The sequence below is a fragment of the Pipistrellus hanaki genome, assembly GCF_964339955.1.
Source record: "Pipistrellus hanaki genome assembly, chromosome: 10".
Classification (NCBI taxonomy): Eukaryota; Metazoa; Chordata; class Mammalia; order Chiroptera; family Vespertilionidae; genus Pipistrellus; species Pipistrellus hanaki.
In genome coordinates this window covers 48412055-48432533 of record NC_140512.1, presented here as the reverse complement: position 1 = coordinate 48432533, position 20479 = coordinate 48412055, and the positions used below count along the sequence as shown (strand labels likewise).

The 20479-nt window shown below is 47.8% G+C and overlaps 2 protein-coding genes across 6 annotated transcripts in view; one reads left to right on the top strand and one right to left on the bottom strand.

The window, feature by feature from the left end:
* The window catches only part of ATP6V0A4 (ATPase H+ transporting V0 subunit a4), a 62999-nt gene extending 50602 nt beyond the window's left edge, over positions 1-12397 (bottom strand). The window contains exon 1 of one of the 3 annotated variants that reach the window (XM_084896746.1): positions 12213-12397. Coding sequence is in view for 1 of the 3 variants with exons in the window: in XM_084896745.1 (XP_084752871.1) it covers positions 10378-10415 (38 nt within the window). In the remaining 2 variants the exon portion in view is untranslated. Of the gene's footprint in view, positions 1-10377; positions 10531-11264; positions 11449-12212 lie in introns of those variants that run through there. The other 2 variants (XM_084896747.1, XM_084896745.1) reach the window with 2 other exon arrangements.
* On the top strand, positions 11124-18649 carry TMEM213 (transmembrane protein 213). 3 transcript variants are annotated; one of them, XM_084896797.1, is made up of 4 exons: positions 11124-11349; positions 12200-12393; positions 15852-15926; positions 16733-18649. In XM_084896797.1, exons 2-4 carry the CDS (start codon positions 12264-12266, stop codon positions 16900-16902), a joined length of 375 nt encoding a protein of 124 aa, XP_084752923.1. In that variant the 5' UTR covers positions 11124-11349; positions 12200-12263; the 3' UTR covers positions 16903-18649. The 3 variants fall into 3 exon arrangements, with proteins under 3 accessions (XP_084752923.1, XP_084752922.1, XP_084752924.1); XM_084896796.1 differs by lacking the exon at positions 11124-11349 and adding an exon at positions 11622-12136 and having other exon boundaries at positions 12235-12393; positions 16733-18622; XM_084896798.1 differs by lacking the exon at positions 11124-11349 and adding an exon at positions 12124-12147 and having other exon boundaries at positions 12235-12393; positions 16733-18622.
* Positions 18650-20479: the final 1830 nt, after the last annotated feature.

The window sequence follows — 20479 nt, the reverse complement described above, 5'->3', positions numbered from 1 at the left end:
CTAATAGAGAAAGTGCTGCAGGCGGCAAGAGAATGGTTTGAGGTTGCTAATCAACTTCACACAGACACACACACACACACACACACACACACACACACACACAATTAGATGTAATGCGTCAGCAGTAACGTTCAAGAGTTCACGTTATCAGCTCACTGAGGTCAATAGTCAGTATCACCACACTGGAACCAGCATCACCCCCTGCCGTGTCCATCCCCACTCCCTTCTGGCCACTGGTCTTCTCCAGGGAGGACTCGCAGTGCATTCTGGTGCCATTGGACATCAGCTTGGTCCTCAATGTGGTTCTACAACTTCCTGTCCTCTAGATGGTGCGCCGAGAGGAAGCCTTCCCGTGGCTCTCCCTGAGAGCCGCATCCTCCTCTAGTCTCCATCCGTCCCACCACCTCCTGCCCAGCACATGGCCACCTCATTCCTTAGGAGAAGACGCCCCAAGGCCGAGCCCTGCAGCTTCCCTCTCCCCCACCCCCGCATGTCTTGGTCTTGTCTCTCTGTTTATCTCCTCTCCAGAGCAGAGACACTTTATGTCCCTTTTGTCCCTGTCGTCATTGGGGACAGTCCAACTGGGAGCGAGACTGAGGAAAATAAAGTTTCCCTGTGAAGCCAACAGGATGCAAACAGGATGCCTCCCAGTTTGTCACCGTTTTTCACTTGGGAGCATCTCCCACTTCCTTGCCTTTTCTATAATAATATTAATTCCGGACTCTACTAGGGAATTCCTTTTTAGCACAATTTCTGCTCCTACTTTCTATATGTAAGGAAATACTTTATTTGTATGTATCTCTTCTTTCTCATTTTAACATAATGTACTGAGCACACAGGCATAGAATTCTATAATTAGAAGAAAACTTTGAGATCATCTAATCCAACCCTTTATTGATTTATTTTTAATTTTATTGATTGATTTTAGAGTGAGAGAGGAAGGAAGGGAGAGAAACATTGATTTGTTGTTCCGGTTTTTTATGCACTCACTGGTTGCTTCTTATATGTGCCCTGACCAGGCATCAAACCCACGTTATGGGTATATCGGACGATGCTCTAACCAACTGAGCTACCTGGCCAGGGCCCAATCCCTGCACTGTAGAGATGCAGAAACAACCCCAGGGAGGTGAAGGGATTTACCTTTGGTGATTCAGCCAATTAGTTCAGAGCTAGAAACAGGACACAGGGTTCCTGGCTCTGAGGGTCTTTTCATGGTTTCACAGAGGACTTAACATCCCTTTCTGTGGGATTCCTAGGACCCAGACAAAGGTCTTCCCCAAAGAATTGAAGGTTGACTTCTGCATCTGTGTCAGCTTGTATAATGGCTCCTGGGAGCTTGGCCTCCAATGACACCTTGATCTCCTCGGCCTCACTAACCTCCATGAACATCCACCTCTGGATGGTCCTCGCCTTCATGTTGTACTACCACCATGCCACAACCCACCCATGCTGAGCACGGTGCTGGAGGCATTGCAGGTGGGAGAGCAGCGCCAGGGCACCTCGGTGATGGCCATCAAGGTGTACATCCTGCAGAAGGTGGACACTTTCCGGATCAAGTACCTGCTGGGCTGGGCCCTGGACACTGGCATGCAGTGCAGTCTCCTCATCAGGCCCATCAACTCCAGGGCTAGGGAGGCCAGCTTCAAATTAGTTCACACACACACACACACACACACACACACACAGCCCTGGAACACAGCCACCGGGTCGGCCTCCCGGGAGACCAGGTGAGGCCAAGGAGAAGGGCCCCAAGAAAGGTGGCCAGACTAAGGGCGAAAAGGCAAGAGTGGGCAAGGCCAGGAAGGCCCCCCAACAGCCAGACAAGGCCACATGGGAAGTCAAAGGTTAAAGGCCAAAAGGACAGCCCAGGTGCCAAGGCCCACAGGAAAACCAAAGCTGGGACTCAAAAGAGTTCAAAACTCACAGTCACCAAAGGGTGAAAACGGTGTGACGTCCCCAGCCAAAAAGAAGGCGGGGAACAAGGTCCTTAAAGAGCCCAATGCCCAGGGTGTCAGGAAAGGGTCGAAAGCCAAAGCTGCTGCTGCTCCTAAGGACAGTGATTCCAAGATGGTACCTGGACCACTGCCCAGGAAGACAGAGGTCCCCAAGGGCTGGCATGTCCACCAAGGCCTCATCATCCAAAGACACTCGTATGAAGGCAGAAGCCAAGAGCTAGAGGCAGGGTCGAGAGACACTAAGACTGAGTTTTTATTCCCCCCAAACCATCACTTTATTATTTTACTGTAACCTATTTCTCAATAAGGAATTTTCCCCTCAAAAAAAAAAAAAAATAGAAGAATTGAAGGCAGCTTCTCCCTAGATTTTTCCCCGTGTGTCCCCCTCCCAGAGAGCCCCTGCCATGTCTCAGTTGGCATCATCACCAAGGTTATCTGACTTCCCCCAAGGTCACACAGGAAGTGACAACAGAAAACTAGAATCCAGAATTCCTGACTCAGGGTGAGTGTGTTGACCCCCAAGGAGCTACGGGCAGCCTGGACATGAGAGATGAGGGAAAGAGAGACAGAGGGTGAAGGAAAGTTAAAGAAGTGGCCAGAAAGGCACTGTGAGAAAGAAGCTGGTGTTGGGAAGAGAGGACCAACAATCTCTGACTTGGTTCCCTGGTCTTTTTTCGTTTCATGTGGACAAAACTGGAAAAATAATTGGCTGATTGCTGACCACAAGCATGCAGCTCATCTCCCAAAAACCTTAGCTTAAAATTACTCTTTTGAGAATGCACATCTCTGTTTATCAAACAAAAAATAAATCTGACCACAAGCACTGTTGTGCCAACAGAAATATTTTGCCCAAACAGTAAGAGTGGACATTGAAAGGAGCCAGAGATTGCCAATCACAGAGTCCTGGAGCTGAACAGATCCTCCCCTTCCACTGTTTATTAACTTCACCTTAAAATGCCCTTACCTGTTTGATGCTAGTAACTAACTTCTCTAACAGCTACAGCTACCCCACAGTGGATCTGTCTGCCTTAAGGAAGGAAGACTTGAGGTCTTTTAGCAGAATCCAAGCAACAACCTTGAGAGGCAGAGAGGTCAAATGCAGCCATACCAAACTCTTTTAACATGACTTTCTGTGCAGAAGAGCATTCTTACTAGCTTAAGGATTGGGGCAGATGGCCTCTAGTCACATTCCAACACTGCGATGCTATGTGTTTTTTCTGTGTCATATTTCTAATCTTCTCTAGGTCTTGAACATTCCTGGGTGTGTCTGTACATTCTATTGTACATCTTGGACACCCAAAGCAAAGGTTCTCAATAGTAGTTCTCTGCATGATATACGACTTATACTTAAGATTTCTTTTTAATAGAAAAGAAGATTCCCTGACATTGAAATGTTTCTCCAACCAGATAGAGTGTAAAATGTAATTTATATTGCTTTCCTGTGAAATATTCTTTTAAAAAATGTATTAACTTCATTTTATTTATTGATTTTAAGAATAATATAGATTCATTCTAGATAATTTGAAGGGCATAAAAAAAGTGTAAAGAAGAAAATGAAAATCATCTCAGATTGTATATTCTAGATATAACCACTACGAACATTGGGTAGGATGCTTTACAAACTTTTCTCTTTGTATATGTGTGTGCATCATAAAACTGGAACATATTGAGTACATAGTTTTATATCCCGCTATTTATGTTTGTATTATGTGGCAAATGTTTTTTTCTAAATAATTAAATGTTATTCTAAAATTATAGGCCCAGTGCATGAAATTCGTCCCCTGAGGGTTCCTGGACTGTACCTGCCCCTCTCACAGTCCAGGAACCCTCAGAATTCATGTCCTTCTGATGACTTAGGCCCACTCCCCACAGGGGAGCCTCATTTTGGCCTCCCTCTTCGGGAGGCAACCAGGCTGATCAGGGGAAGGTGTCCCCCATCACCCCACTGCTGCTGCCACTGCCAGCCGCTGCAGCTGCCAATATGTTTTCATCAACATGAACTTCAGTCCCTTCACAACGAAAAAATGACAACTTTCTTAAGGCATTTTCTAGATGTCTCTTTCATAAAACATAATAAGGACTTAGAAAAGTTAAAAGAAATGATGGGACAAGATATAGCATTCAAAACTAAGCAAAAGAAAAGTAGTATCGCTATAGTAATAATATCAAGCAAAGTAAATGTTGTGGCAAAAAGCATTAATAGAGATAAAAAGGGTGAAAAGAGTTCCTGGATCCAATTCCAACACTGGATGTGGAGGAGGCAAAGCTTTTTCTCACCAACAAGCAATCCCAGACACCAGGAGGGTGTCTGAGATTCAGTTCAATTCTGACACTATCTTTCTGGAGATAGAATCAGATTCCACAGGTAAAGAGCTCAATCCCACAGGACTGCCCTCCACTTCAGATGCCAGTAACAAGTCAAGTTATCTGTGCTTCTGGCCAACTGCTACAAATTAGAAGTTCCAACAATCCCCTCCATCTCAGGATGCCAATCACAAGTTCAGGTTGTTACCTCTACTTCTGACCAGCTGGCTATAAATCAGACATTCCCACAATCCCTTAATCTGCTAGAAAGATTCATAAAAGTCAGGAAACCCGATTACTCACTAGATTACCAATCCTATCTAATAAAGAGGGAATATTCTAATTGACCCTCACACCATTGTAAAGATGGCAACGCCCACAGCCAATAAGGAGGGAATATGCTAATTGACTGTCCAACCCTCAAAGATGGCGGCACCTGCAGCCACAAGATGGTGGCGCCCAGTCTCTTCAGCCCCACTGGGGCAGCCCAGGGCCAACCCAATGCACAGGCAAGCCTCGGATGGCGGCTGCCCAGCCACCCAGGGCTGCCCGAGGCTCAGGTAACCAGGGCCAGCCAAGACTTGCGCTGTTGGCAGTGGCAGCAGCAGCAGAGGTGTGATGGAGAGTCACCTTGCCCTGATCGCCACGTTGCCTCCCACCCCTGCTCCCAGACTATGAGAGGGGGCCGGCCAGACTGAGGAACACCCCCCCCTCCAGTGTATGAATTTTCATGCACTAGGTCTCTAGCTTATTATAAAAGGAAATAACTCAGGAACAGCCAGGTGCAAGTCCTACATAGGGCAAGGTATGGGGAGGAGCCACACAGGTGCCATGCCTTTTCCAGGCTTGCTGCTCTCCCACCATCTTCCTGCGCTCACCAACTCAGATGCTCTCTGAACCCCGCCCATCCTTTTAGGTTTTTAAGGAGATTTCATTATATAGGCATGATTGATTAAATCATTGGCCATTGTGATTGATTCCACCTCCAGCTCCACTCCTCCTCCCTCCTCTCCCCAGAGGTCAGGGGATGGGACTGAAAGTTCCAATGATGTGGTTGGTTTCCCTGGCAACCAGTCCCCATCTTTAGTCCAAAAGTCACCTCATTAACATAACAAAAGACACCTTTTGTCAGCTCTAAACACTTTGGAAATTGGAGCTCTGTGCCAGAAACAGTGCAAAGACAAAATACATAGTTCTTATCTATCTATCTAAAAGCCCAGTGACCAGAACGGTCCAGAACGACTGGTGGCTATGTTGTGCACTGCAACAGCCAACCAACCTGATCAGCTCCTGATTGGCCCCCAACACCCTGATTGGGAGCGGGGCTGGCCAGCCAACTGCCATATCATCCCCCCCGCAACAGTCCAGCCAGATGGGCTCCCATGGGGGCAGAATGGCCAGATTGTATCCCTGCTCGAATTCATGTACTGGTCCTCTACTTATTAATACAAAGCACAATGACTTTTAAAAGAAGGTTCAATGCACTGGGAAGGCATTAAATCGTCTATATATTCATGTTTGTTTGTTCTTAAACTTGGTTCACTTATTCTATTGACTACTAACTAGAAAACCTCCGTATATTTGGAAATTAAGAAATACACCTCTGAGAAGATGGGAGGGGATGATATCCAGGGCCCAAGTAGAAGATGGCCTTCGCCGTAAGGAAGTCCCATTTCTTCTTGTTAACCCACTTCAATCCAGGAAGTGGTCCCAGCGCCCCCTAGTGCAATGGTGGGTTAAGTGCAAGCTGAATTAATCACTCTGGAACCTGTTCAGAAATGGTTCCAAATGGCGGGCTCCAAGCCTTGTTCACTTCATTACCTTCATCAACCCTATAGCTGATGGTCCCAAAGTTGGACGGTGTAGCTCTCCATTTGTCTTACAGGGGTGCTTCTCATCCTCTCCAAATTATAGACCCATGACCGAGTGGCAACTGAGTGAGGTTAGCATCTGCCACCAACCAGCTGCGGCTCAGGTGAAGATCTAGATGCTTCAGTCCCACAGTAACTAGAGACTGATGTTATTTTGTGAAGTAAGAGCCGCGTGCAGGAAGAGCCATGGACCCCCATCTTGGCGTGAAAGTTAGGAAATAGCAGGCACAGTGTGGTGAGGGCCATGATTCTCCTCAGGGTGGCTTAACTGGAAATGCAAGCTCCAGGTTCAAGGCCAGTGGTCTCTTCCCAAAGATGGGGAGGCAGGAGAAGGGCCTAACAGAATCACAAGGGAGGTTTCCTCAACATAAAATATGCTTCCCATAGACAGAGGCCATTCCAGGCCACAAGTGGCTGGCTTTCAATCTTTCAGCCCAGCAAACACTCGGGCACCTCCTCTTCCTTCTCACATGAAATCATAGCAGGCAAAATGGATAAAATTGGAACCAGTAAAGGCCCTAAAGCCCCACGCTCTTGGCCAACCCAACCATCACCATGGAGCCTGGCCACAGACATTTTAGCCTGAACTTTTTAAAAGTATGTGTAACCAAACACCTATCTCAACCATTAAAAAAAAAAAAAAATGTCTTGAGAAAGTTCCTGCAGCATGTCTGGCTCAGAGCATGGCAACTTCCTGGTACACCTTCCAGAGCAAACCTGATAGAAAATGTATCAAGAGTGCCAAAACCAGTTTGGCTCAGTGGATAGAGTGTGGGTCTGCGGACTGAGGGGTCCCAGGTTCGATTCTGGTCAAGGGCATGTACATTGGTTTTGGGCACATCCCCGGTGGGGGTTGTGCAGGGGGCAGCTGGTCAATGTTTCTCTGTCATCGATGTTTCTAGCTCTCTGTCCCTCTCCCTTCCTCTCTGTAAAAAAATCAATAATATATATATATATATATATATATATATATATATATATATATATATATATTTTTTTTTTTTTTTTTTTTTTTTTTTAATGTACCTGGATGGGGTAACCTGCTACATGGAGCTATTAACTATAGACTGATATTTTCAAATAGGGAATAATGGTGACACTTTAAAATAGTTACCATTGCTTTGGGAATTCATGAGTTACCAGAGACCAGGCAAGTCCATGCTGTTGTAGGATAGTAAAATCCTTGGATCTGTAAAGAAAATGCTTAACTTTTTAAAATACCTTTAGTCAAGGGTACGTTTTTATTGATTTTAGAGGGAGAGGAAGAGAGAGAGAGAGAGAGAGAAAGGAGAGAAAAGACAGACTGCTATCTTTGCCCTCTGCAGAACCATATCCAGAATTTTTTCCACTGGTATGATTTAACATGATGCTGTCATCTTAGATAGGTGAACACTATTCAAACCATCATCGTAACAACCCAGGGCAGGACCATTTTAAATCTTTTTTTTTTTAATATGTTTTTATTGATTTCAGAGAGGGAGAGGGAGAGAAATATCAATGATGACAAAGAGTAATTGATCGGCTGCCTCTTGCAAGCCCCACCCTGGGGATTGAGCCCACAACCTGGACATGTGCCCTGACCTGTAATTGAACCGTGACCTCCTGGTTCAGAGGTAGATATTCAACCACTAAGCCACGCTGGCCGGGCCTGGTTAGATCTTTTGTGTGTCCCAGGCTCTTAACACTTCAGAGGGACACTCTCTGCTCACATCAAACGTATTCAAATGCACCCAACAGCCTTCATGAAACTGTTTCTGTTTAAATGACTTGTATAGTGTTTTGATTGCACAGTGTTGCTCATATTTTGGATCCGAGAACATTTTTTTCTGGGCCCAAACATTTTTGACTCTTGAAAATCTCAGAGAACCCACACACTGCTGTGATCTCCAGAGCCTCCTGGGTAAATCAGCCACAGTCTACAGAGCTTCCTGTGGGGTTGCTGGGAGGAAAATGTCAAGAAGCATCTTCATCCTTTTAAGTAATGCCATCTCTGGGGGGACCTGGGGGAACTGCCCCTCTGACTTTTGTATCAAGGGCACTGTGCTTCCCTGTTGTTTCTGTCTTGTGAGCCCGTGAATCACAGACGTGACCATGTGACCCTCTTCCCCCACAGCACCACCCCCCCCGCCCCCGAAAGCTCAGAAAACAAGCCTGCCATTTTGTGCCCTAAACTTGCTCATGGATCCTCCTCATAGCTCCTATCCTAACTTTCTCTTTGCCTCGTTTCTTCTCATTTATTTTAAATCTATTTCAGCTAGCTTCATTAATGATATGTAGGCACCCTTAAACCCTTTTTGGACCAAGACAGGATATAAACAACTCAACACATAAGTAGCATTATTTGCCCCCTAAGAGTGGCTTTCTTGCACATTTTCTATTTGTGATGACCCTTCTGTTAAAGTGGGCGTGAATACTGACTACGTGCTTACTGTCAGCTAGCGCTACGGGAAGCACTCGACATGGATAACAACTCCTGAGACGGGTGCTTCTTCCCTGAGACAGGACAGTAAGACGCTGGGGAAGCTCTGTGGCCAGCGGAAAGGGAGCACTGAGATAGATAGCTGAGCAAACCGGCCGAGCAACTTACAGCCAGGGACAGCAAACTACCAGGGCAGAAAGTCCCGGATGCCTGGCAACAGGCACAGCTAGTGCTGGACCTTCCTCCCCTTGCAGATCGCTGGCCAAGCGGTGTAGACCCCCTGCCCTTTCCTCCCTGGAGATAGCATCTCGGCCTCGGTGGTACTTCAACTCCAGGCCCAGAAAAGCAGCAATGCCAGGCAGGAGACACCAGGACCTTCTGCAATGACTAACGACCCCCTGACCTGGCACTGCCCAGTCGGTAGAGACTATGACCCTGAAAGGACACACCAGGAAGAGCTGATGAAGATGCTATTGAGATCCCCCCTTAAGCCCGCCTCTAAGCTCCCAGCCTTTAAACACCCGCAAACCGAAGGTCCCAGCGCCCTTTCTCCTCCCTGGAACACACCCCCTTCTATGCCTCCTCACTTGGTTCCCCCACAGGCGTGCATCTCCTAAACTCTAAGGGACCCAGGAGACTTTTCCCCAGGGGAGCAATGGGCAGCGACAGCTTGTCCCAGGCTCACCCCTTCCCCCCCTCCCCAAGGCCCCTTTTCTCTGACTCCCCAGTGAGCTGACAGCAGCCCCACTTTGGCTCGCTTCTTCCCCATCTTTTTATATTTTTTAATTAATTTCTTTATTGATTAAAGTATCACATATTTGTCCTCAAACCCCCATTCCAATCCCCAACACTCCCCCGCCCCCCACTCAGGCCCCCACTCCCCTATTGTCCTTGACCACTGGTTAGGCTCATATGTGTGCACATAAGTCCTTTGGTTGATCTCTCCCTTTTATCCCCACCCTCCTTTTGAGGTCCAACAGTCTGACCCACGGCTCTTTATCTCTGGGTCTGTTCTTGTTATCAATCTACGTGGTTCACCATTTCCCCCAGATGTGTGAGATCATGTCCTACTGGAAATATAGTTATAAGAATAAAAAATGAGAAAAGCAATAATCGTTATGCTGAAAGGCATATGAATCAGTCTGTAGTGAGCTTCTTTCTGGGTCACCAGTTCTTTTGAGAGTCGAAGCAGTTCCGCCCATTCTCTCTCCTGTTGCTTCTTCTATCCTAGGTCCTTCCTTGTTTCACTGTCCCCGATTTTAACAAATGTGCTCTCAAAATCACCTGCACCCCTACCGTGAAATCTGTCCTGCTCAAAGTTAAGAACCCGCTGGCATTAGGCAGACCCGCTCTGGACCTGGACCCCTTTGCCGTAACACTATTACTTTTTAGATAAAGAACCCAAGGCTCGGATGTATGATGTCACTTCCCAGGGCCACTCAGACAGTCAGAGGCAGGGCTGGAATTCCACCCCCGGGCGGGCCTCAGGGCCACCGCCTCACCCCAGCCAGACACCTTGCTTTCATCCTAACAGCCTTATCCCGGATTCCCTTCTGCTGATTTAGCCTCCAAAGTGCCTCTTGGGTTCCCCGCTGCTCTATCCTCAGTCCAGCCTCTCATTTCAGGGTCCTTTTTGTTGTTGTTAATCCTCACCCCAGGATATTTTTCCCATTGATATTTAGAGAGAATGGGAGGAAGTGAGGGAGGGAGAGAGAGAAACATCAATGCGAGAGAGAGACACATTTATCAGTTGCTCCCACATGTGCCCCAACCAGGGCTGGGGATGAAACCTGCAACCCAGGTACATGTTCTTGACTGGGAATCGAACCCGAGATCCTTCAGTGCTCGGGATGACACTCTAACCATCGAGAAACACTGGCCAGGTCAGGGCCCTCTTTGATCTGCTGGGATTTTTGCAATGGCTTCTTAGAAGATCTCTCTGAATCCAGGCCTGGCCTCTGTGAATCTATTGTCTGCGCCTCTGAAATACAAAGATGTCCACAAGATCCCGATAGGGTGTCCCAGAATCCAGTTTCCTATGTCTGCCACGCAGGACCATTACCCTCTGTCCCTGGCCTAACCAGACACACCACAGCAAACCCCATGCCCCCAGGGCAGTCATTACCTCCCAACGAGGGCCGCATGTGCATTCCTCGGAGGCCTGGTACATAGTTCCCTCCCTCCTGCCCTGGAAAACTACACGTCTCTCCCATTTCAAGTCAAAATCTCTTCTCCACTGTGACACATTCTCTGAGTCTCCTGGTCTCCAACCCTCCTCCATACATTCCCCATCTGCAGAGACTGCCTCGCCATCTATTATTTATGTCCTTGTCTATTTGTCCACGTCCCTAACTGGGCTCTGAGTTCCTGGAGGACAGAGACTGTGTTGCCTTACCCACATAAGACTCCCCCCTCCCCCATCCCAAGGGCCCAGCACACAACAGTTACTCAATAATTGTTGAATGTTCAACCAAGCAGTGGGTCTAAACTGGATTTCTGTGCGCTGCCAGGAAATTAGCCTCCCTACAGCATTTCTGCCCCCAACCCCTAAAGCCAAAAATAGAGAGCCACCACTGATCTGCAGCTTTAGGCAGATTTTTAAGAAGTGCCTCCTCTGGGATACCCAGCCCAAATGTCACGTCCCCGTGCCTCTCACGCATTCAGCGCTGTGCTGCTCCCTAGCCCCCTCCCTGGGGAAGGCTATTTGAGTCTCACCGTATGACAGCTCAGTTCTTCCTTCACTGCTTGGTCTCACTGAAGTGGAAGTGGGGATCCTGTCTTAGTCACCATGGAGTCTCAGGTGCCTGGGATGATGCTTTTCAAAGCCACGGTTTTCAGGAACATGTTTTAGACCGAAGGCAGAGCTCCAATCCAGTTACTCCTCAGTTCAAATCTCCACAGAGCCTCCCATCTGCCTCATGATTGTTTCAATCCCCACTCCCCTCTCCCTCCCCCTCCCCCCCCCCCCCCCCCCCCCCGCCCCAGGCAGGCACAGCAGACACTCAGCCTCACAGCTCTCCTGTCACCCTCCCCCAACTTCCTCCTTCTCAGGTCACCTACACTCCTCAGGCTGTGGGCAGAGGGGGCCTCTGAGCATCTCTGACCTCTGGGTCTTTTCTCACCTGCCCCTCTGCCTACAATGCCCTCTTGGCTTGTCAAAAGTCTATCCATCCTTCAAGACCAACTCAAATGCCACCTTCTCCCCGAGGCATCCCACCCGAGATGTGGCCTCTTGCTGCTGAGAGCAAAAGCGCTTGGTCCTTCCCGAGTCCTTCCCAAAGCAGTGCTCTGTGTTCCAAGGGCGTGTGGGTACTTAAAGCGTTTTGAGGGTTGCTATTCCCAGACTCTAGTTCAGTGCACACAGCAAGAGCTCAGGAAATAGCGGGCTGCACAGAATAGGGGATCCAGCACTACACCTGCACGTGGACGAGGCAGCAGACCCATGATCCAGGACCCAGCAGGACACAGACCTCCTCCCTCTCCTCTTCTTTCCCAGCACCAGCAAAGCATGAACTCAGGGAAGAACTGCACACACGGCCCCTCCCTTCTTGCCCCAGCCAACAGAGCTTGGCTTCCCTTCCCGAGAGGTAAGAGAAAGGTGTGACAGCTGAACTGCCTTTGCTCCACCCTCTTTCTTTCCCCAAAAACAGAGTAGAAATTCACCTCTGACGGCCTCGTTTTCAAGCTCCTGCCGGACGGGACCCGCACAGGCACATGTCCCTGGCGCTCAGCACGCCTCCGCCGGCGCCCGCAGGAGCCTCTCCCTCCAGCATGAAGCCTGCGCCCCCAGCTGCCCTGGTCCTCAGCCTGGTCTTCGCCTCCTTCCAATCGGCTGGCTTGGCAGGTGGGACTGTGAGCTTTGTTCTTGGCCACGCTGGGAAGAGGAAGGGAGGAGGAGGGGGGAAGGAAGGAAGGAGGAGTATTCTTTGGCCCCGGCTGGTCCTGCACAACGAGGAAACAGTCCTTTCTCGTCTGAAGCACTGGGCAGAGGTGGGACGGGGGGGGGGGGGGGGGGGGGTCTTAAATGTATGCCCGGCCTCAGCTAGGACAGGAGCAGCCACCTCTGTGGACCTTCACCACAAAGAAGAGAGGAAAAAGCAGTGCACAGAGCCTCTCCCAGCAGGGGACCAACTTAGCCTAACATGGCATCTTTTGGGTGCAGTTTCTCAGGGGCTCCTTCTCGGAGCCTGGGGCTGCTGAGCTTCGCAAGGCTCCCTTTGCACTGCTCCTCCGCTCCCCTAAGGGCCTCTGACCCTCTCTGGACCCTGTGCTTTCTTTGCATCTTTCACAAAACCTTAACGCATAAAAGCTGCCAAGCTCAGGCTACCGTCCTCCCATCTCCCCAGGGCACAGGAGGGGTTGGGTGAGTGCCTTGTGGAGGTTGGAGGGGCTGAGGCCATCCCGTCAGGATGTCCCAGGCTGGGCTCTGAGCTGCATGCAGAGGCCTCCCTGACACTCCCACGCTCCTGGCTCTTGCCCTTGGCTTTGATCTTGCTCCTCAACTCCCCAGAACACAGTCTGTCCTGTTCCCGGAGTCTGTCTCTATTAGTCTGTCTCAAAACCAATCCTCACCACACTCACCCCCACATCTACCCCCGCCCCCACCTTCACCCCCACCTCACCCCCATATCCTTCCTCCCCTTCAGCCTGCATCTGCCTCTCTCTCTCATCCTCACAGACTCTCCTGTGGAGGTCCAGAGAGTGTGGGCTCTCAAAGCCTGTGAGCCTCAATGCTGCCTTGTACCCACCAGCTGTGTGACCTTGAGCAAAGGACGTTCCCTTTCTGTGCCCCAGTTTCTTTGTTTATAACGGGGATAATCCTGGTGCTTACATACAGGGTTGTTGTAAAGATGAAATGAGGCGACTGTAGGTAAACACCTTTGAACAAATTAACTCATGGTAAACACGTAATGAATGTTGGCACATCCACTGTCCAGTATAACTCCTCCCCCAATAAAAGTGTTTTATGTCTTCCTTTCTGCTTATCCTCATAGTGCCTTGTTTAGGATAGGGCCTCAAAAAAAAAAAAAAAAAAAAAAAAAAAAAAAAACTTGACAAATGTAACTGCACTGAAGAGCTGGGTCTTCCCAGCAGCCTTTACTTTGGAAGTGACCCCAACTGCGACCAGTCCCTGAGTGGCTCTGCTTATGAGGGTGGTATTTAAATTCTTAGGGGGAAGAGGGAGGCAGGGGAGGATAAAGGGGGTTAGATGGTGATAGAGACATGACTTGGGATGGGGAACACACAGTACAATATACAGATGCTGTATTATAGAATTATATGCTTGAAACCTATATAATTTTATTAACCAACGTAGCCCCCATGCATTCAACAAAACATAAATGGGAATCCTTCTTAGGAACTTCTAACGAGGCTACCCAGTGTGAGCCGTATAAAATTGCTGAGTAGTTCTTGAGACCTACATAAATGGCAATTTCATATGGTTGCACCTAATACTAGCATCCAATTTACTAGGATTTTTCCACTCCCTTGTTCTAGACAGGGACCACGTCCATCCAAGGGTAGAGGGGAGGTGAAGGTCAGGGCCAAGGAATTTAGTTCGGTCATAAGGGACATTAAAATGTTGAGGAATCAATTTCTCCAAAACAAATAAAGACCAAGCTCTAAGCCATTTGGCTGTAAATAATTTACAGTAACAATCAGATTGCATCAAGGCAATTACTCTACTTTGGGCAGGACACTGGAGCGGCGTGGGGGTAGGTGGCATAAAATTAGTCTGAGCAGCAATTCCGGGGCTTTGGCTAGTCAAGATGTTTCCTCCTAACTTCTGCTGTGTGACGAGCGCCTTTGAAGGACACGCTGACCTGGTGGGGGCCTTCAGCGCTTCCAACCAGCATTCCCAACAAGCAGACTGAACAGCAATATAGTTCCCAGAAAGAGTCTTCCAAACTGGTCTCGGGGTCTTGTTCTACCTAGATTAAGCACTAACAGAACTTTTTTTTTTTTTTTTTTCTGATGAAATTCTGCATATTTGTGCTGTGCTTCCATTATGGTAGCCACCAGCTCCATATGGGGATTGAGCACTTGAAATGTAGTTAATCTGACCAAGAAGCTGAATTTTTAACTTAATTGTTTAAACATTTAAATAGTCACCAGTGGCAGCCATGTGAGACCGAACGGATGGAGATCCTCTCCTCTGATGCTGTTGTCAGAGGGAGCGTGGGCAATGGTTTTCTTCCTTGGAGACCCTCCTGTTCATCTCCAATACCCCAGCTCACCCCCCATACTCTGCTACAACTGGAAGAATTCCTGCCGAAGTTCCTTTTATCATTGGGCTCTCTGCTTCTTAATAAAAGGACAATTTGAAGTGCTGCATATTTTAGCAACATCTAGATTTGCTAGTATGGTGTTTACATTCCCCCCCCCCATAAACACTTTCATGTCTTGCTGAATAATATTAGTATCTTTGTCAGAAATCAAGGACAGATTTCAATGTCTATTTGTTCAAGAGTTTTGTTTTTAATATATTTTGCTTGACTTCAGAGAGAGGAAGGCAGAGGGAGAGAGAGATAGAAACATCAATGGTGAGATAATCATTGATTGCCTACTGCATGCCCCCCAGTGGATATCGAGCCCACAACTTGGGCATTTGCCCTGACCACAAATCAAACGTGACTCCTGGTTCATAGGTCAATACTCAGCCACTGTACCACACAGGCCAGGCTATTCAAAGTTTTGGAGGAACTAAAAGACAGTTATGGAAAGATGCTTCAGATTTTTAAATAAGTGTGTTACTATATACTAAAAAAAAAAAAACATTTTCTATGTATCTATTTGCATAGAAAGCAGCTAATTAGGTAATTAGAGTATTTGGGAAGCTGTAGACAGCAGGCCTGGGTAAGGGACAATGCCAGGTGGAAATAAAGCATCTCTGAGAGAGAACAGACCACAGAGGGAAAGGGGAGTGTGTGCTTGCTAGGGCTGCCGTAACAAAGAAGTCCAGGGTTGGTTTCTTCTGAGGCTTCCCTCCTGTGTCCTCACATGGTTTTCTTTTGCTTGTACATCCCTGTGTTTCTCCTCTTCTTATAAGGACCCCAGTCATATTGGATTAGGGCCCACACATATGGCCCCCATTTTTATGTTAGAACTCTTTAAATGTTTTATTTCCAAATGCATTCATTACTGGGGGGTTAGGACTTCAACATCTGAATTGGGGTGGGGGGGTGGGGGGCGGAGGGGTACAATTTAGGGGTTGGCTTTGTTGCATGAAGTCTAGACTGGAACGTCTATAATACTTTCCTAGTACTCACCACTAATTTACTCAGACTCTTTTTTCCCCAGAAACAAGCAGTGGCAACAACTCAGCCTTGACCAACAACCACCACCCAGATCCTGAGGCTCTGGAACAGTGCCACAGTAAGCTTCTGCCAACTGCCCCAGACAGAACCGGCCCTGGGTCTGAGAGGGAAAGAAACATAAGCCTCCTGGCTTTCTGTTCATCGGCGTGGGGTGGCTGAGCGCTGGCCTGGCCTCGCTGGGTGCTGGTGTGGTTTGCAGAGGTCGTCCAAAAGCTATCTCGGCCTTGTCCCCCATCTAAGCTCACAACCTTTGGTTCAGATAGCTTTAGTGACCCATCCCCCCACAGGAGCCAAAGATGCCCTGAGTTCAAAGACTAGTAGATGTTTGCCAGCGGAAAGACCACAAAACTTAGCTAGTCCTACCTCTGCCCGAGGCAAGAGCTTCATTTTCATACCCTTTGCATGTTTCTGTTCTTCTCTACTTGAATACCTCCAGCCACAAGGAGGGCAGTACTTCATAAAGCAACCACTATTACAGGAATATTCTAAGTCTGGCTTCCTTTCATCTGCCCTCATTGAATGACCAAATGTGTTCACTTCTGGACACTCACAGAGAAGAAAACAGGCAAGAAAGTGTAGAGGTTAAGAACACAGCTTTGGAGGACTGCAGACTTGCCTCTGGGTTCTAGCTCAACCAACCCATGACCTTGGGCAAGTTACAGCCTGAGAGTCTTCATGTAAAATGGGAATAACAGCCACACCTCATTTATCACTTTACAGGGAATAAATAAGGTAACGTGTGTAGAGCATCTAGCATAGCACGTGGCATGTTTTCGTGAAGATTAGCTATTGTACTATTATTATTGTCTTGTTGTTATGACTACTAGAGACAGGGCGGGCTAGTGTGATGCTCTCTTCCCCCAGATGTGGACTTCTGCCCACAAGCATCCCGGTGCTGCCACGCTGGAGTGGATGAGTACGGCTGGATCGCGGCCGCTGTTGGCTGGAGCCTCTGGTTTCTCACCCTCAGCCTGCTCTGTGTGGATAAACTGATGAAGTTAACCCCAGATGAGCCCAAGGACTTGCAAGCATGAGACGCACAATCAGAGCCCCACGAGTGCCAGCCACCACCCAGCTGTGGCTAACAGCAGGCACGGAGCAGCGCCAATGTGGTTTCTTGTAAAGTCATTTTCACCTTTAAATGTCAGTTACTTTTTTAAAGGGAAGGAAGACAGAAAGGGGCTCCAAAGAAGGGAATGCCAGTGCTGCCAATTCCAAGAGGCAGGTGGGCCTCTGAGCTCCCATAACCTCCTTTCTCCAGAGAGTCTCTGTGGGATTTCCTTCCGTTTTAACCATGGCCTCCCTCTGGGCTCCAAGGCGGAGCACAACAAACGTAAGACTTGATCTTTCAGTCAACACATTTGAAATTAAATGTATAACCTTCTCACCAAACAGAGGTCATTGTCATCTGTCCTCATTTCAGTCAAGGGCATCCCTGTCCCTTCAAAATGTAAGGATCCCCATCGACACCCCCTAAGTCCTCACCGCATGTCCAGTGCTTCCCCTGCTCTGTGCTCACCCCATGACTATACCTTCCATGCCTAAGCTGTCCCATCCTCCCTGCCAGCAGCTGCTTCCGGGCCCCAACACATTGTCCCTGCATTATTCCCGCGATACTTCCTTCGGTTCTTGCCACTTTCAGGATCTTTCTCCCCATGGGCAGCTGTCACAGGGCCTGGCATTGAGCCCTTCCCGTGAGTCCAACCATCCGACTCCCTGCCCAGGGCTGAGGGGCTCTGGTTGGCCCACTCCTCCATTGGATGGATGTCTTTCCCGTCTTCACTGCTCTTCACCTCCACCTCCAACTCCATCCCCAGAACGAAGGCCATTGCTCTGCCTGGAAGCTTCCTGATCCTCTCGGGGGACCTGGAGCCGGTGCTCTTAGCTACAGGGCCCTGAGGTGCGGCCATCACGCAGAGACCTGCTCACAGTGAGGTTATACTCCTGGGGCACAGAGAGCTCCTGGGGATGCTTGTCTGGTGAAGGAAGGAACCAATGAGTCCTCGCCCCAGATGAACTTAGGACCATCATTTTGTATTCAGAGCCTCCATCTTTCTATCAATGGTGAAAACGACCAAACTTTCAAAGAAGCCAGGTGGCTTGATTCCCGTTCTCTCCGTGACTCACTCAGCAGGAGGATGTGGCCGGAGGCTGTGAAGTCTGCAGTGGGGCTGGAGGAGAGGAGGGTGGCTCATCAGTAGGCAGGAAGGACAAAGCGGCTCTTTCTTTATGGAGCAATGGCTGCCCTTTGTCAGGGACCATGTATATACTCTAAACAATCAAAATACAAAAAGGAAAAAAGAAAAGTCCAAGGCCCTGATGTAGGAAGAAATGTGTGGCAAAGGTGGCAAATGACTCAAAGCTGCCCAACGCTCTTGCAGAAAATTGAGATCATTTCCCTGACAGTGGAAACTACAGGGATCTCGTGGCTCACTCTCAAGAGCCAGATAGTTTTAGGATCTCAGCTGTTAAATCAGTAAAATGGGATGGGTGTATTGTGACTAAATGTTAAATAATCATGTGAACAAAAGTGTCTGCACGGCCCAGCCGGCGTGGCTCAGTGATTGAGCGGTGCCCTATGAACCAGGAGGTCACAGTTTGATTCCTGGCAAGGGCACATGACGGGGTTGTGGGCTAGATCCCCAATAGGGAGCGTGCAGGAGGCAGCCGATCAATGATTCTCTCTCATCATTGATGTTTCTCTCTCTCTCTCTCTCTCTCTCTCTCTCTCTCTCTACCTCTCCCTTCCTCTCTGAAGTCAATAAAAATATATAAAAATGTCTGCATCATTCCTGGTGTGTTGGGGACATATAAACAGTCTATGTGCCACTTTTTTAAGGATTCACAGAGTTTCCACAATACGTGATTGCTTAATTTCTTAGAGATCCAAAGATCCAGTGATGAGCACACTTGGATTTTACACCTGAAACGTTTTTAAAACAAAACAGTACGGCACAGTGGGAAGAGCTCAAGCTCCAAAAAGAAATGAAAGAAGGGAAATTAAGATCTATTTCTGGCGGGGGTGGTGGGAGGAGATCAACCAGAGAATGTGTATGCATCTGTCTATATGCAAAACCAGGGACACAGGCAACAGTGTGTTGGAAGGCAGAGGCAGCGGGGAGGGGCGGACTAGAAGGGGTCAATGGAAGAAAAAAGGAGACATACGTAATACTTTCAACAATAAAGATTTTTAAAAATTAAAAAACTAAAAAAGATCTATTTCTGGCCAGTGCGAACAGAAACAAATCACCGCTTTTTTTGTCATGGTTGCTAATTCTCCCCGAGGCAATTTTTCCACTGACTTTTTAGAGTGTCAGAGTCACCCCCTGCCTTGCTGAGCATCCATCTTCTAAGTGAAAAATGTAAGCCTTGGACCCATCAGTGGCTGCAAACTTGGCAGAGCTCTCTGAGGTGCTGTGCGGGGAAGTGTCCGCCCCATGGCAAGAGTTGAGTTGCTGCTTTAAAAAGCAGAGTCAGAGCACCAGCCAGTGTCTGAGTTCTCCTCCAAGTGGGGCGATGTGAAGATTCTTAGACTCCATGGGAGTGAACTGTGTGGGATGCTCTGCCTCTGTCACACGAGCATCTAGGTATTCTGTGACTCGCTTTTCTTTCATCTGCCCAAGAGGATGGCAGAACGAATCTAAACAATTACTCTTTTCTTAGAGACAGAAGAGAAAGATGGTTACATAGCTCCACAGCTATGCTTCCCACATGGGGGATCTCAGATTTGTTCTCAACATGGAATCTATTCTAGCAAAGCAAAGATCTGTCAACAAATTTAAAAGGACAACCAAGTATCAACTTCCAGGGGTCTAAGAGCTTTCCTGGTGTAAAGCAGCAGGACCTGCCTAATGATAGATGCACTTTCATTTAAAAATATTGCCTCAGTGGATAGAGCATCGGCCTGTGGACTGAAAGGTCCCAGGTTTAATTTCGGTCAAGGCATGCACCTTGGTTGCAGGCACATCCCCAGTAGGAGATGTGCAGGAGGCAGCTGATTGATCTTTTTAACTTTCCATCTCTCTCCCTTGCAGTCTGTAAAAAAAAATCAATAAAGTATATATATTTAAAAACACAAAAAACTTTATCTACACAGAAATTTCCATATCTAGGCATAAATAAATAAATAAATAAATAAGTTGCCTGTAGTAGTCAGTGCTGCCCTCAGCACAGTGACAGACTGTACGACACAAAGTTTGTGATGTTCCAGACATTTCGTACCAAAATGTCCTGTGCAGAAATAGGATAATGGACTTTAAGGTACGGCTTAAGTATCTGACTTTAAAAAATCATCATTTTAAAATCTATTCCTTTTTATGTGCACGATACCCAGGGGCAAATAAACCAAAAACAGATTTTCTATTAAGAATGAAATGTCGGGGGGGGAAACAAACAAACAAACAAAAAGAATGAAATGTTGGCCCGGCTGGTGTGGCTCAGTGGTTGAGCACCAACTCATGAACCAGAAGGTCATGGTTCGATTTCCAGTGTGAAATGTGCAAGAGGCACCCAGTCAGTGATTCTATCTCATCATTGATGCTTCTATTTCTCTCTCCCTCTCCCTGAAATCAAGAAAAACGTGTTTGTTTTTTTTAAAGTATGAAATGTTGT